At 42.7% G+C, this 15,487-nt stretch overlaps 1 protein-coding gene and 1 long non-coding RNA gene across 2 annotated transcripts in view; both read right to left on the bottom strand.

Moving 5' to 3' along the window:
- Window positions 1–4,802: 4,802 nt before the first annotated feature.
- Window positions 4,803–6,298, bottom strand: LOC308285430. Its single transcript, XR_013962062.1, has 3 exons — window positions 6,205–6,298; window positions 6,056–6,096; window positions 4,803–4,868 (listed from the first exon to the last, which is right to left on the bottom strand). It is a non-coding gene; the product is annotated as an uncharacterized lncRNA (long non-coding RNA).
- A 1,599-nt stretch (window positions 6,299–7,897) lies between these two features.
- Window positions 7,898–15,487, bottom strand: part of LOC308285078 (uncharacterized protein) — a gene marked incomplete at its 3' end in the record, with an annotated part of 8,296 nt that continues 706 nt past the window's right edge. Inside the window, exons 2-4 of the mRNA XM_080725798.1 lie at window positions 10,387–10,432; window positions 8,446–8,704; window positions 7,898–7,989 (exon numbers count right to left, since the gene is read on the bottom strand). Of these exons, the coding sequence (XP_080581924.1) occupies window positions 7,898–7,989; window positions 8,446–8,704; window positions 10,387–10,410 (375 nt within the window). The 5' untranslated portion in view covers window positions 10,411–10,432. The remainder of the gene's footprint in view (window positions 7,990–8,445; window positions 8,705–10,386; window positions 10,433–15,487) is intronic.

Here is a 15,487-nt window from a genome sequence, read left to right as displayed (position 1 = left end):
ATTTAATCTGACCTCAGTATCTCCAGTTCACAATGTGGACTCTTTAATCCAGCAGAGATAATCTCCATGATTGAATCCTTCACGTTGTTATGACTGACGTCCAATTCTCTCAGATGTGAAGGATTAGAGCTGAGAGCTGAAGCCACAATTTCAAACTCTTGCTTGCGGAGGTCACCGCCAACAAGTCTGTAAATGTATATTAAGTAAAATCAGAGATTATCATAACATTAGATTATTATTAAATGCATTAAGGAGATTAACTATGAGAATGTAAATCTAGTTGGCCAGATATTGATAGGCCATTTAAGAACAGGGAACCAGAAAATATAAAAGTGAAAGTCAGATCATCTGTATACTACAGTTTTTAACGTGCTATGAACTTGTTCTATGAACTAATTTAGTAATTCCTCATAACTCTGTAAACCGTAAACCTAGGTAATGACCACACAGTTTTCATTTTGACAGTCATATCTAGTAATCTAAATGTTATAGTTGACTTACTATCATAAATTCTGTGGTCTACAGTTGGTTTATTTGACACAAATGTATTTTGGCGGGCAGTGATGGAATCGCTGGGATTTGCTCTCTCCTTAGCTGCATGCCAAAAAAAGCTAATTTACAAGCTCATCTACAAGCTCACATTTTATATCGTTTTTCTGTCGAGAAGCTCTATGTCTGTAGATAATATTTTGGTATGATAACCCTTCCTATGGTTTAGTGATGAGTCATCACTTTTCACAGTTTGGTGGGGGCTGTTTTTAGCCCAAGGAATGTTTTTCATGCAAAACACATGCTTGCAATGGATTCAGAATCATGAAACACCCCTAGTTTGACCCCTCATATCGTCACTGTCGGGCAGAAACCTTGTATCTCCAAGTTTCAAATGTGTATGTTTTTTCATAAAGTAAAGCCCTGCTTCATCATAAAAAAAACTGTCGCACAAGAATAGTGACAGATCTACATGTAGATCAGCTGTAGTCTAAATCGTTTTTAAAATGATAAATACAAAACGAACGGTTTTCCACCCCAGAATTTAAAAAACCCCCCTGTATATTAAAGATAATGGGACCCCAGCTGATAACACCAATTTAGCTGTGACTCAGGAAGGGTTATCATACCTAAATATTATCTACAGATATAGAGCTTCTCAAACATGATACGTAAGTAACCTTTGCCACCAATTGGTATAGCGACATCTCGTATGGCCCATGGACTTTATTATTCTTCATTCTCCATATAGAAATGTTTTACAAACTAAATATAATTATCACTATTAAACACTCTAGGGCTGTAACTGAACATTTCAGAATGCCAAGTGTACAGACTAGAGTCCAACACCAAATTAAACTCTCTCTGACTTCTATCTTGCACTGTCTCTTTGATGCGCAGCGTGCCCATCTCTTCTGGCCGGTTCTCAGCATGAATGGAAGTTTGGTCGTATGGCTAATAATATCACAGGACGCAGCGGATGGAGAGTGCTGTGGAATTCTAAAGCTACGTCCCATACACCAGATAAACTTGTTTGATTAAATACAACATGGCGTGGCACTGAAAAAAGCTCATAGCTCATTAATACTGCATTCCGACTTCTGACCGCTGTACTGTAAGTAGGTTTTGTGGTCTATACATTGAAGAATGATCTTGCAAACAAAAATAAATATGTAACTATGTAGGTAGGCCTACCTATTTGCTTTATAATGAGTGCTTGAGCCTTATTAACTGTTTAATTTACGTTGGGAAGAGCTGTGCATAGCCTCGTCCAACTAGGCATCTCCCATTAAAGCTTGGTTAGTTTGTTGTGAGAGTTACGTCATGCTAAAAATAGCCGATCTGCAAGCTCACATAGCGTCTCATCTACGACACGTTGTGAGCTTTCAGATCAGCTGACAATGACACGTGGAAATTCAGACTTAGATAGGCTATGCAATGTCGCTCTCTATTATTGAAACTAGGTTGAAGGCACGTTCAATGGTTTTAATGTAAAAAAAATCATTGTCTGAAGGTTTGTCCGAAAATCCCTGGCGAAGTTTGAATCCTAAGACCAGCACTTGATTACAGCCTTACATGACTGTCATCCTGTGATCAGACATGTTAAAAGGACCATAATGGAAATACATCTGGACTTTATTGTGTCTCCTCCTCAGATGGTTATAACTGTTCTGCTATTGATTTTAACTCATTGAGTGCCAGCGCCCTCTAGGGGCCAAAGAATGCCAGCGCATCTCTCATAGGCAAGCGCTTTAGCTTCCAGGACCTAACCTTCCAGGACCTCACGTGCTCACGTTCATGCACGGCATGGAAATGTCCCGGATGAAGATGCTAACAGAATGGCTATTCCCATTTTGTCATCTAAAAGATCATTTTTGGGCGATTTCGCCGTAAATAAACCTCGCGCCGCTTTCTAAAGACACAATCCAGAGATATAAGCCTTTAAAGATGTGGTCTTTCATTGGATTAGGCGGAGATTGGCGATTGCGTTCGCAAATTACGGCCGGCCGGGACGTTGCTAGCTTTCGGCTAGTAGCTAGAAAAATCAGGCCAGGCTTCAGAAGGCCTCTTATCATTTTATTCATTTAATTAAAAAAAGCCGAACTACTTCGGGATCGGCACACTCGTGTACTCATCGGAAGCGGCGCCGAACATCGGGTGAACATTGGGGAGCTCAAAAATGTATTTTAAACCATTTTTAATGGAATATATCGTCGGACAGAGTAGAACGGCTAGCTGGCTAGCGGCTAGCGAGCCAGGACCACCCACAACTCTACAAGCAGCTCGGGGTAAGTGAATTAATAAAAAAAAAATTGTATTGGATTGAAATAAAGCCGAACTAGTTCGGGATCGGCACTAGATGAGTTAAAATAAACTAGACTAAACCAGTAAGACTCCCTAATTGGGAGATAAGCGATCGTCAGGTCGCATGTATACACAAATTGTCCTGTAAGTGGCATTGGTTCCTGAGTGTAGGGGGACGTGTGTGGCAAATGTATTGATTAGGTAGGGCCAGAGAATGTGGGGTACATTTTCTATTCTCATGACTACTAACCGAGCCTTTCTGGTGTTCCTCACAGCTGGGAGCAGTCTGGATTGCCCCCCACATGTTGTGTTGTATTTGTCCAGGTCCAACTCTTCCAGAACCTCCTCTGACGTCAGCAGCATGAAGGCCAGAGCTGAACACTGGCTCTCAGACAGTTCTGTCTTTGATCTGTCCCCTGACTCCAGGTACTGTTGGATCTCCTGATGAACTGAGTGGTCGTTCATCTCCATCAAACAATGGAAAATGTTGATTAATCGGTCAGGAGAGAGACTGCCAGTCTGTTCTATCTCCTTCAGGTTGTTGATGGCTCTCTGGATCTCCTCAGCATGACTGTTCTCTGTCTTACACAGAAGGCCACCTAACAGACTCTGGTTGGACTCCAGTGAGAGGCCATGGAGGAAGCGGACAAAGAGGTCCAGGTGACCATTTTTACTCTTCAGGGATTCTTTAAAGGCTCTTTTCAGGAGGTCAGACAAGGAACTGACATCATCTCCCAGGAATGTCTTCAGTACCTCCATGTTCTTCTGTGTGTAACAGTGGAACAGGTAGACTGCAGCCAGAAACTCCTGGATGCTCAGATGAACAAAGCAGTAGACAGTTTGGAGGAAGAACACGTCATCTTCCTTGAAGAACTTTGTGCAAAAACCTGAGTTCTGCAAGTCCTTGTCCACATCAAGACCACACGCTTCCAGGTCTTTCTGGTAGAAAATGATGTTGCCTTTGTCCAGTTGGTCAAACGCCAGCCTGCCCAGCTTCAGAAGTACTTCTCCTGCATCCTTTATGATCTTCTCTTTGTCTGCCTCATCTAATGCAGGATTCTTCATCTTCTCCCGCATGATCTCACCCATCAGGAAGCGGCAGTACAGCTCAACCAGGGTTTTGGGCAGCTTGACTGTCGGCCCCATGTTCTGCACAACGGTAGAAAGGATCCAACAAAAGACTGGGATTTGACACATGGAGTGGATGAGCTTTGACTCCTTGATGTCAGAGTAGATTGAGCTGGCCTGGTTCTCATCACTGATGTTCTTCATGAAGAACTCCTTCTTCTGTTCATCTCTGATGAACCCAAGTACTTCTGTCATCCTGTTAACATAATTCTTAGGGATCAGATTGGCTGCTACAGGTCGTGAGGTTATCCAGACGTGAGCAGAGGGGAGCAGCTCCCCCTTGATGAGGTTTGCTAGCAAAACTTCAATTGGGTGCGAGTCTGTGGCCTTCACGAGGCCGATATCTGTAGTGAAATCGAGCGAAAAATTCAGTTCGTCATATCCATCCATAACAAACATGACTTTGAAGGAGCTGTCGGTGTAGTCTCCTGACTTCTGCAATTTGTTGAAGATGTAATTGAGGACGTCTTCCTCAATAAATCTGGTTTCCTTGATGCATTTGTGAATCAGCTGTGCCAAACTAAAGTTTTGTCCTTTGAGCAGATTTAACTGGCGGAACTTGAGCGGGAAAATGAGGTGTGGATCTTGGGGAAAACATTTGTTGGCCCAGTCAGACAAGAATTTGTGAAGGAGGAATGATTTGCCAATTCCTGCACATCCAACGGTCAGCACGGTTCTTTTGTTTCTTCCAGAAGGGTCTTTGAAGATTTCACTGAGTCCGATTTCTTTTCCCTCTCCTGCCTTCTTCCTCTCCATCTGTCTGACCTCATGATGTTTGTGGATGTCTGTGACATTGATGTCTAAATTGTAGAGTGCGGCATAGATGTCTTTAAACATGACCTCAGACTTTGTGCCCAACTTTACATCTAGATATGTATTTTCCATGTTGTGTTGAAGCTGGTCTTCATAGTAAGTAATGAGACGCCCTGATGTTTCAACCAACAGACCTGTGAACAAATCAATGCAGTGTTTAACAGACAGACAGAGAGAGTAGGCTTCACATTATTATATGTGTGTTGATTGTCTTAAGCTGAATCATCTTGCTGACCAGCAACATTCATTCACTCTTTTTAACATCCAGACCAACAGCATATAACAACAAGACATGTTTAGCTGTGGCTCAGGAAAGGTTACCATAGCAACATATTATCCACAGGCCGACGTCTGGCTCATAGACTAGAAGTGGTGTTTATATCTGGTCTGGCTCATAGACTAGAAGTGGTGTGTTTACATCTGGTCTGGACCATGGACTAGAAGTGGTGTGTTTACATCTGGTCTGGACCATGGACTAGAAGTGGTGTGTTTGCATCTGGTCTGGATCATGGACTAGAAGTGGTGTGTTTGCATCTGGTCTGGACCATGGACTAGAAGTGGTGCGTTTGCATCTGGTCTGGACCATAGACTAGAAGTGGTATGTTTACATCTGGTCTGACCCCTTAGACTAGAAGTGGTGTGTTTACATCTTGTCTGACCCATGGACTAGAAGTGGTGTGTTTACATCTGGTCTGGCCCATGGTCTAGAAGTGGTGTGTTTACATCTGGTCTTACCCATGGACTAGAAGTGGTGTGTTTACATCTGGTCTGGCCCATGGTCTAGAAGTGGTGTGTTTAGTGTGGTTGTTAGATTAATAAATGGAGTGTATGCATGTATGAAATACTAAATGGTCTGCGAAAGAAAGACAAAGAAAATTGCAAAATTCTATTCATAATCAGTTTGATCCCCAAACCTTCTCGTCATTTCACACACACACACACACACACACACACACACACACACACACACACACACACACACACACACACACACACACACACACACACACACACACACACACACTTAAAGACAGCAAGACTCTTTCACGGCTCTGTTCTACATTGTATGCCATGTATGACAATATTCAGCTCTCAATGCTTCAGGTAAAGCAAAAGGAGGGTGCAAAATATTCAACTTAAACTTCAAGGAAGTATTTTCCTTTCGGAACTTTGTTTTGTGTAGTGGTTTTATATTAAACATGGTTGGAATGTTTTGTGGCCCACTCAGTTTAGAAAAGGTGCTATACAAATAGATGTATTATCATTATGAAACTAAGAATAAATCTCCATTCAAAGTGAATTAACTTTAAACAGCACTCACCTGACACAGGTGCAGCTTCTGCTTCGGGTGGCCTAGCGCTTCTGTTGTGAAACAGAAGGAATAACATGATAGTGAATGCTTCATGGCCTGAAAAGGTACAATGTCTTATATGTTTGACCTAAAGATGAATGTAAATGAGTATTACTTACAGCTCATCAAGGAGACACTTCTCATTCATTTCAAGACCTTTGTAGAAAACGTCTCTGGCTTTTCTGGTGGTCAGGAATGTGTAGAGTTCCCTCATCTGATCCTGCGGAGTGAGTTTGGTCATCACATTAACGTAGCCCTCGTTGATGATGACACGCTCCTGAAGGAGAAGATCTAGGATTGGTTTGACCATGGTCACTCGCTGGATCAGCTCACGCCGCCGTTCATCCACAAAGTGTTTATCTGGAGATAAGTGGAATGAAAATGTTCAAGGTGATACTCTGTGCCAAACATATTTAAACACATTCTATATTTATAAAATGCAAAGACTGTTCATCCCTCTGTTAATGAAATATTAGCAAGTGTTTCCTGAGCAAAGACAATTAACGTCTAAATGTCTAAATGGTCCGGGCTGACCGCTCCAACATGCTTGTGTTAAACACTCTAGCCTTATAAACTGGACTTCAGTTGGTTCTGTACTTGGACTGATGTTTTGTCTACACCAAATCTCTTTGTCAAAAATAGCCGATCTACAAGCTCACAATGCAACACGTAACACGCTGTGAGCTTGTAGATCTGCTATTCTTTGGATAATGTTACCCCTAGAATATGGATTCTGGGGTTCAAGTGGTTCATCAGTTGAAGACATCTATTCATGTGAGTCAGCTCACCTTTAGAGACGTCTCTACTTGTTGAAGTTGAAGTTGGCATTGGTGGGCCAGCGTCTGTGCCATGCTGGTCTGATGTTTCAACTATTGTGTTAGAAAAGACAACACTTGTATAAGAAACTATTATTACCTGCCAGTAATTATCCTGATATTAATTATAATTATTATACATTGCATTGATTATGTTGGTGTTTTAGTAATGTTATTAACCCTCGTTTTTCAATTTCCAACATCAAGGAAAAGTATGTAAATAAAACGTTTTTCTCAATGAAACTTCTTCTGCTTGGCTTATTTGCTGTACTAAACATGTGATATGAAAATGGTACATTTCAAGCATTTGAACCAACCAAACCTCATGCCAGTCGGTACACATGATCTCTATAGTTATTTTATCAATGTCATTTTGACCTATGTGTCACATTTGTATCCTTTTCCTCCCCAATTTTGTAGTTATTTGCCAATATATTCCTCCCCTTTGTCCTACTCCTCCTGCCCAATTATCATCCTTCCCCTGAATACTGGCCAATTGTGTTCGCATAGAAGCCCGACAAATCCGGATTCAAAACCACAACCTCTGTGGTGGTGGGCAGGGACTTTACCACTGCTCCACCTAGTGGTGGTGGACAGTACTTTACCACTGCTCCACCCGAGTACCTGTAGCATTTTGTGCAAAACGGGTCACTCCCAATAGATTTGGAATCCATCCATAGCCAATCAGAATGGAACATGAAAAATGAAAATGTAACATTTACTGGTCTTTATCAAGTGACTATATTGGCATGAGGATTGGACAAAATCTTTATGGTAACACCAAAAAAAACACGTTTAGCAAAAACAGTCTCATGGTTGCGCTATAACTGGCGGATGTGAAAGATTTCTGGTGGAGTTTCTTTCTAGGACCCCTGTGAGTGTGTGTGCAAAGTTTGATGCTGATCGTTGTTGCAACGCATTGTGAGCTTGTAGATCTGCTATGTTTGTCTAATATTCCTCCCAGGGGGTTGAAGTGGTTATTAGTTCATTGAACCATCTATTCATAGATCAGCTCACCTTTAGAGATGTCTCTACTTGTTGAAGTTGAAGTTGGCATTGGTGGGTCAACGTCTGTACTTACATGCTGGTCTGATGTTTCAAAAAGACAACACACGTATAAGAAACTTAGTATGACTGGATGGATATGAATGGATTCTACATTAGAGCCCTATATCGGGAGCAAGACAGGAGCAGGCAGGACCCAACACAAATCCAACGGGAGCGGGCAGGAGCAGTATTAGGAAAACACTCCCACGCATGGCTCTATTGCACAGGCATAGTTTTACTGAGGTTAGGGTTAAGGTTAAGGTTAGGTTTAGGCATAGTTTTACTGAGGTTAGGGTTGAGGTTAGGTTAGGTTTAGGCATAGTTTTACTGAGGTTAGGGTTAAGGTTAGGTTTAGTCATAGTTTTACTGAGGTTAGGGTTATGGTTAAGGTTTATGTACCGTCAGACTAATGGTTCGTCGGAACGACACCCCTTCTGGTCTCCAACTACAATATAGTGTAATTGTGTTTCAATCTATTGTTAACTTGTCTCCACCTACCTTGGTTGTCCAGTAGATCATTCCTGTGGATGTTGTTCAGAATGATCTCAATGATCTTCTGAGCTGGATCACTGGAGTAGCTCCGCACCATCAGACAAGCGATGGTCCTCCTGTCCTCTTTCTTTCTCTTTGGGATTGGATTGAGGCCTTCAAGGACCTCGGGGCGTCGCAGATGAAACTTAAACATCTCAAACTCAAAGTCTTCCAGCTTATCAAAAGTTTTCAAGATGCGTTCCTCAAGTGGCCCCAAGGTTGAGGCCTGGTACAAACAGAGGATGATAACATATCAGCTTCATTCTCTTAATGTGTTGGTTGTGAAGAGACTGAACACCCGCTTAACCATACTTTATATATATTAGTGAATAGTATACACTTTAATGTACAATTATATGTGCACTGTTTCTAAAACATATTTGGATTCATTACATGTATTTACATATAGGCACATGTAGGTCAGGTGGAGTTAGGAGGTTTAATACTTTTCATTTGCACTGATTTATAAAAAAAATAAAAAAAACAGACAGCTGATAGCTCTGTCCCACAGTTATGATGTGCTTATCTGATCCTAACCCTGATTCATAAATAATACTAATGTATTTTTTCTTACAGTGTATTTCTACAATATATATTTCAGTCAGGTAACTTACGGTATATTGAACAACTTTTATGTTTATTATTAGTGAGTATACAAGTGTGTATGTCACATTTAATTTGGCGTTTGGCTATGCTAAATTTTCTCCCAGCTCAGCAGCAAGCAGCACAGAAGAAGAACATCATTAACCATAATGAGCAGGGAGATATGGATATGTAAACAACCCCCCCCCAAGGGGAACAGAATTAGCAGAGCCTACTGGTGGTGTTGGGGAGGCGGTGGGGGCAAGCAAACACAAGCAACAGTCCGGGCAAGAGCAGCAGGGAGAATGACAGACTGGGCGGGCTTAAAGAGGTGGTGCCATAGTTTTGTACTTTTTCTGTTTTTCATGTGTCTAGGAGGTTGAAAGTACATCATTGGACCCCCTGGTGTGGTTTTTATGAGCAATTATGTATTCTCTTGGTATTTGTTTGTTTTCTCTTGGAGGCTGCCACCTTGTGGTCAAAAGTGTCAGTTAAAAAACACAGATACTTTTACATCACAGAATCAACTCCTCCCATAATTACCATTCACCCAACACTGTGGGGTGGGGCTAACTTCAGCTGGGTCACCACCCACCATGACATCCATGCATACTTAATGAGCTGGGGGTGTGGCCACATAAAAACCCAATTTTAACTCTTTCTGTATACTTTTTTGGAAAAAATCTTCCTCCTAGTATAATCATAATACCTGATAATCATGTTTTAGGGGGGGGGGGGGGATCATGGCACCACCTCTTTAAGTAGTTGGCAAATGATCAGCTGACTGCCACGTCGGCCAATGACGTAGGGTCTGGCATAATAGTGTGTATTAGTGGCCTTATACAACTGCAATGCAATGTACACTCTCGAGTATACCTGCCTGAACTAACTTCGCAGGCAACGTATTATATATATACAGTGTGTATGTATATATATATATATATATATATATATATATATATATATATATATATATATATATAGTGTGTGTGTGTGTGTGTGTGTATACACACACACACACACACACACACACACACACACACACACACACACACACACACACACACACTATATATATATATATATATATATATATATATATATATATATATATATATATACATATATATATATATATATATATATATACATATATATATATATCTTTGGGCTTCTTGACTCCTGGAACTTTCATTTGTATATGTTACTGTTTTATGTAAATCAAATCACATTAAACCATTGTCTTCAGTTAGGGTGTTCTTACAGTGAATGTCTACCATGTATTTAAACTGGTCTTCAGTTAGTGTGGTGTGTAAATAAACATACCTTGCGTGTTAGGAGGTTCCCCATTGTGTCTTCCTTGCTGCTTCTTCTAATGGATATGGTGAAAGATGACAACAACAACATTGATATTTAGAAATCCATTTTCGGCAGTCATATTTTTGGGTTAGCTGAGCAGAAAAACCTCTGTTGACTCTTTTTCATCTAAATGTAAATATGATGTGTCGCACTTTGACGCATTGTGAGCTTAGCTTGTAGATCATCTTGTGTGGACCAAGCTTTACAAATCAATACATAAACACGTTCTATGTGAACGAATAGCATAACGTTTAAACTGTGAACTGAATCCTCTAAGTCCAAGACAACAGGTTATGCAGGAATGCAGTGATACTCCAGTGTAATTATGATGGACATAAAATAATAGTTCTCCAATATTTATTTATAACAGGACAATTTAAAGCTGCTCAGATTGTGTTTACTTAAGAACTAGAGAGACTCCTGCTACTTAAAGGAGCAAGACACCGCGCCTTTATTTGTTTTATCACAATTCGGAATATGAAAAGGGGCGTGGTTATCCGTTGTTGTGGGGGGAGGGAAGGAGCCACAGAGTGACTGAGCTGTCCGCACTTGCATGCATTTCTGAAACCATAATTAAAACTAGGCACTGCCGGTGGAAAAAGTAAGTAAAGCAAGTGTGTGTGTGTGTGCGTGTGTGTGTGTGTGTGTGTGTGTCGCGGCTATTTTTGTGCATGTGGACGTTGTGTGTGTAGTGTGTGTGCGCGCACTGTCACCACACACAAACGCGCGCACACACACTACACACACAACGTCCACATGCACAAAAATAGCTGCGAAGCTTTTGCGACGCGTTGTGAGCTTGTAGATCGTCTTTTTTTTTTTTTTACATTTACGAATACATTTTGAATCCTGGACGTTTACTTGTAACAGGGCCTTTCTATATCGCAGTATTAATATACTTCCAACATATAACAAGTGTTACTTTCCACCACATAAGCCTATTAGAGAAGTGATAACTACCTCCTTCTCTGGCCTCCTGAAAGGTGAGTTTTCACCTGTCTATGGGAGAAGTGATAACTACCTCCTTCTCTGGCCTCCTGAAAGGTGAGTTTTCACCCGTCTATGGGAGAAGTGATAACTCAAAGGAATAGCATATGCACATCCCCAAAACGTGTATACGGTGCTGGATCCAGGAAACAGTAAATGAATAAGGGATAATGTCCGCACACGATATAATGCTCTCCCGTTTTTTCTTTTTTCTTTTCAACCAACAAACAACGTTTCGCCCAGCAGGGCTTTCTCAAGTTACAAGTGGCATTGGAGCCTATAAATAGGCCATATTCCGTGTGAGTGTCATCAATCAATTAGTTAATGAACCAATATGATTCAATTACATAAATTCAAGAGACATTTACAAGAAGTTAAAAAATCATCATATGCAACCCAATCGGAGTATGATTGGGTTGCATTTACATATCACAAAGCATGAACATCTTACATACAATAGAGATACATGTTATTCAATATATCTAAAGACACCCATACACAAAGACAAATCAAGCAGGTCAATTATAGAAATGGTCTAATGTCCAAGTCCAAATTCATCCCAAATGGTTTTAGGGTTCTAAGTTCATAGATCCAGAAAGCCTCCCCTTTGAGTAGGAGAGACTCCCAGTCTCCTCCCCTGCACAGTTTTTCTACCTTCTCCAGTCCAATGTATCTTAAGGCAAATACATTGTGGCCAGCTTGCATAAAATGCATAGCTACTGGACTGCACATATTCTGAGTTCTAATGTCACTTCGGTGTTCGGTAATGCGCGTCTTAGAAGTGATAACTACCTCCTTCTCTGGCCTCCTGAAAGGTGAGTTTTCACCTGTCTATGGGAGAAGTGATACCGGTAACTACCTCCTTCTCTGGCCTCCTGAAAGGTGAGTTTTCAGGGCAGTTTTGAAGGATGCCAGCGAGCTACATGTTTTAAGGGAGGTAGTCAAGGAATTCCACACCTGGGTGGCAGTGTTGTAGAAGGAGAATTTACTCATATTTTTTTTTATGGGTTTGTGTTATCAGATCATTGTGTGCGCTCCCTCTGGTGATGTGGCCATTGATGATGTGTGATGTGGATTCCTCTGCCATCGGGCTGTGAATGTGTGTGAATGTAATGTGAATGGGCACGTCTATATGAATGTGTGAATGTGAGTTAATGGGTGAATGTAATGCACAATCTATACTGCTTTGGAATAAGCACTATATAAATGCACCATTTATCATTTATCAAAGGACCACAATGTAATCAAGACATAGTTCTTTCTATGGTTTAAATCCTATTAGTAGAACATTGTGACATTCAGACAATATGCAGTAAAAGAACAACTGCTCTTATGAAACGCCTTCAAACAGGAACCCAAACCTTCCCCTCACGTGATCTCTGTGTTCTGCTGTGTGTGTGTGTGTGTGTGTGTGTGTGTGTGTGTGTGTGTGTGTGTGTGTGTGTGTGTGTGTGTGTGTGTGTGTGTGTGTGTGTGTGCGCGCGCGCGTGTGGGCGTGCGTGCGTGCCTAGTATGCTCTCTGCTGAGAAAGGCAGCATACCAGTGAAAAAAAAAAAAGTTTTTTGAATAAAAAAAAGTTTTGGCCTAATTGTGTTATTATTGTTACTGTAATAGGCCTGCCAATGTTTTATTTTCATTATTTCAATGTTTTCATTTTAGCAACACACACACACACACACACACACACACACACAGACACAGACACAGACACACACACACACACACACAGACAGACAGACAGACAGACAGACAGACAGACAGACAGTATCTTGCTGTGAACTCTAGATGTGAGTGGCCCGAAGGGCCGCGAACTTCTTGTAAGATACAGGCTCTCGGCTAGCTAGCTACAGGCTCTCGGCTAGCTAGCCCAGTAACAGTGGATTCTAGTTTGTTAATTCCAGAAGAAAAGCTTGGTTGCTGGTTGGCTATTTCATCTTCCCCCCTGGACCCAGGGTATGGTATATAGCTGCATACCCCTGCCATACCCAAGTGACGCCCCTGATCCTAGCGATTGAGACTCTCTCTCTCTCTCTCTCTCTCTCTCTCTCTCTCTCTCTCTCTCTCTCTCCCTGTGTAGCGCCCCCCCCCCCCCCCCCCTTCCCTCTTGTAACCGGAGACTCTCTCTCTCTCTCTCTCTCTCTCTCTCTCTCTCTCTCTCTCTCTCTCTCTCTCTCTCTCTCTCGCTCTCTAGCGAATGAGCGGACGGCATAGGGTTGTGGGTGGTATTCCTTACGTTCTTCTCCCTACCGTTGAGTCGAAGTAGAGTTGGAGTGGATGTCAGAGTGGGCGTGGACGTTTTTGGAAGTGGGATGCGGCAATAGGAGGAATGTATATATAAGATCATCCACACACGTGACTATGTTTATAACCAGTAAGACTCCCTAATCGGGAGATAAGCGACCGTAGGTGGCTTATCTCCACAAATAAGGCTGAAATTTGTTTTTCCAAAATCTTCCTGATCCATCTTGATGACATGAGTGTAGACATGCTGTGTAGTGATATTCGTGATTTTAGGGCAAAAACTGTAGGAGCAGTGTCCAAAAATGTGTTTTAAAAATCGGCCTGAAGGTGGCGCTAGAATAGGGCCATGTGAGAAATGAGGGGTGGGGTCTCCGCGTTGCCTTGGCGGACTAATAGGTACCGGCCTTGGCTCTCCCGGACGCTCCTAGCCCGAGTTACGGCATTTTATGTGCGCTGCAGTGGCAGGGGGTCCTCCACTGGGGGCGCCACCACTTTTGCATCCGTTCTGGAGCACCAGGAGTCGGTGGTCCCCGGGAATTCCCCGTGAGCAGCCCCGTTGGGGTGGTCATTTGGTCATTTTTGCACATTTGGTCATTTTTTACATCTGGGGGTCCCCCAGGGACCTGGGGGTCCCTGGGGCTCCGGGGGTCCTTGGAGGTTGTAGTTTGGCAGGCAAGGAGTGTGTGTGTAAAATCTGGCATGGATCGGGTCAACGGGTGCGGAGATATAAGCAGGGAAAAAGTGTGACGTGTGACGTGTGAGCACATTTGGTCATTTTTTACATCTGGGGGTCCCCCAGGGACCTGGGGGTCCCTGGGGCTCCGGGGGTCCTTGGAGGTTGTAGTTTGGCAGTCAATGAGTGTGTGTGCAAAATTTGGCATGGATGGGGGCAACGGTTGTGGAGATATGAGCAGGGCAAAAGTGTGACGGACTCACTGACAGACAGCCTGTGGAGGTTTTGGTAGTAAATGCGACCTATGGTCGCAATAAATAGCCTACCTTGTGTCAGTTAAGTTATAGGCCTATCACCAGCCAGTCAAAGGATACGATTTGAAATGCAAGTGAGACTGATGAAAAAAGCACGCAACAAGTCGCCTCCTTCTCGAATGTGGTGATTAATCAATAACCAGTAAGGCTCCCTAATCGGGAGATAAGCGACCGTAGGTCACTTATCTCCACAAATAGGGCAAAAATGTGTTTTGCCAAAATCTTCCTGATCCATGTTGATGACATGAGTGTAGACATACTGTGTAGTGATTTTCGTGATTTTAGGGCAAAATCTGTAGGAGCAGTGTCCAAAAATGTGTTTTTAAAAATCGGCCTGGAGGTGGCGCTATATGGGACAGATTCATGTTGATGGGATGAGTGTAGACATACTGTGTACCGATTTGCGTGATTTTAGGGCGGAAATTGTAGGAGCAGTGTCCAAAAATGTGTTTTGCAAGAATCGGCCTCATGGTGGCGCTAGAAGAGGGCCATGTGAGAAATGAGGGATGGGGTCTCCGCGACGGCAAGGCGGACGAATAGGTACCGGCCCCGGCTGTCCCGGTCGCTCCTAGCCGGAGTTACGGCATTTTATGTGAGCTGCAGTGTAGGGGGTCCTCCACTGGGGGCGCCACCACTTTTGCATCCGTTCTGGAGCACCAGGAGTCGGTGGTCCCCGGGAATTCCCCGTGAGCAGCCCCGTTGGGGTGGTCATTTGGTCATGTTTGCGCATTTGGTCATTTTTTACATCTGGGGGTCCCCCAGGGACCTGGGGATCCCTGGAGCTCCGGGGGTCCTTGGAGGTTGTAGTTTGGCAGCCAAGGAACGTGTGTGCAAAATTTGGCATGGATCGGGG

The sequence above is a fragment of the Nannobrachium achirus genome (genome assembly GCF_963921795.1).
Source record: "Nannobrachium achirus genome assembly, chromosome: 5".
Taxonomy (NCBI): Eukaryota; Metazoa; Chordata; class Actinopteri; order Myctophiformes; family Myctophidae; genus Nannobrachium; species Nannobrachium achirus.
The sequence above is the reverse complement of the archived record's forward strand: the minus strand, read 5'-3'. Positions and strand labels throughout refer to the sequence as shown.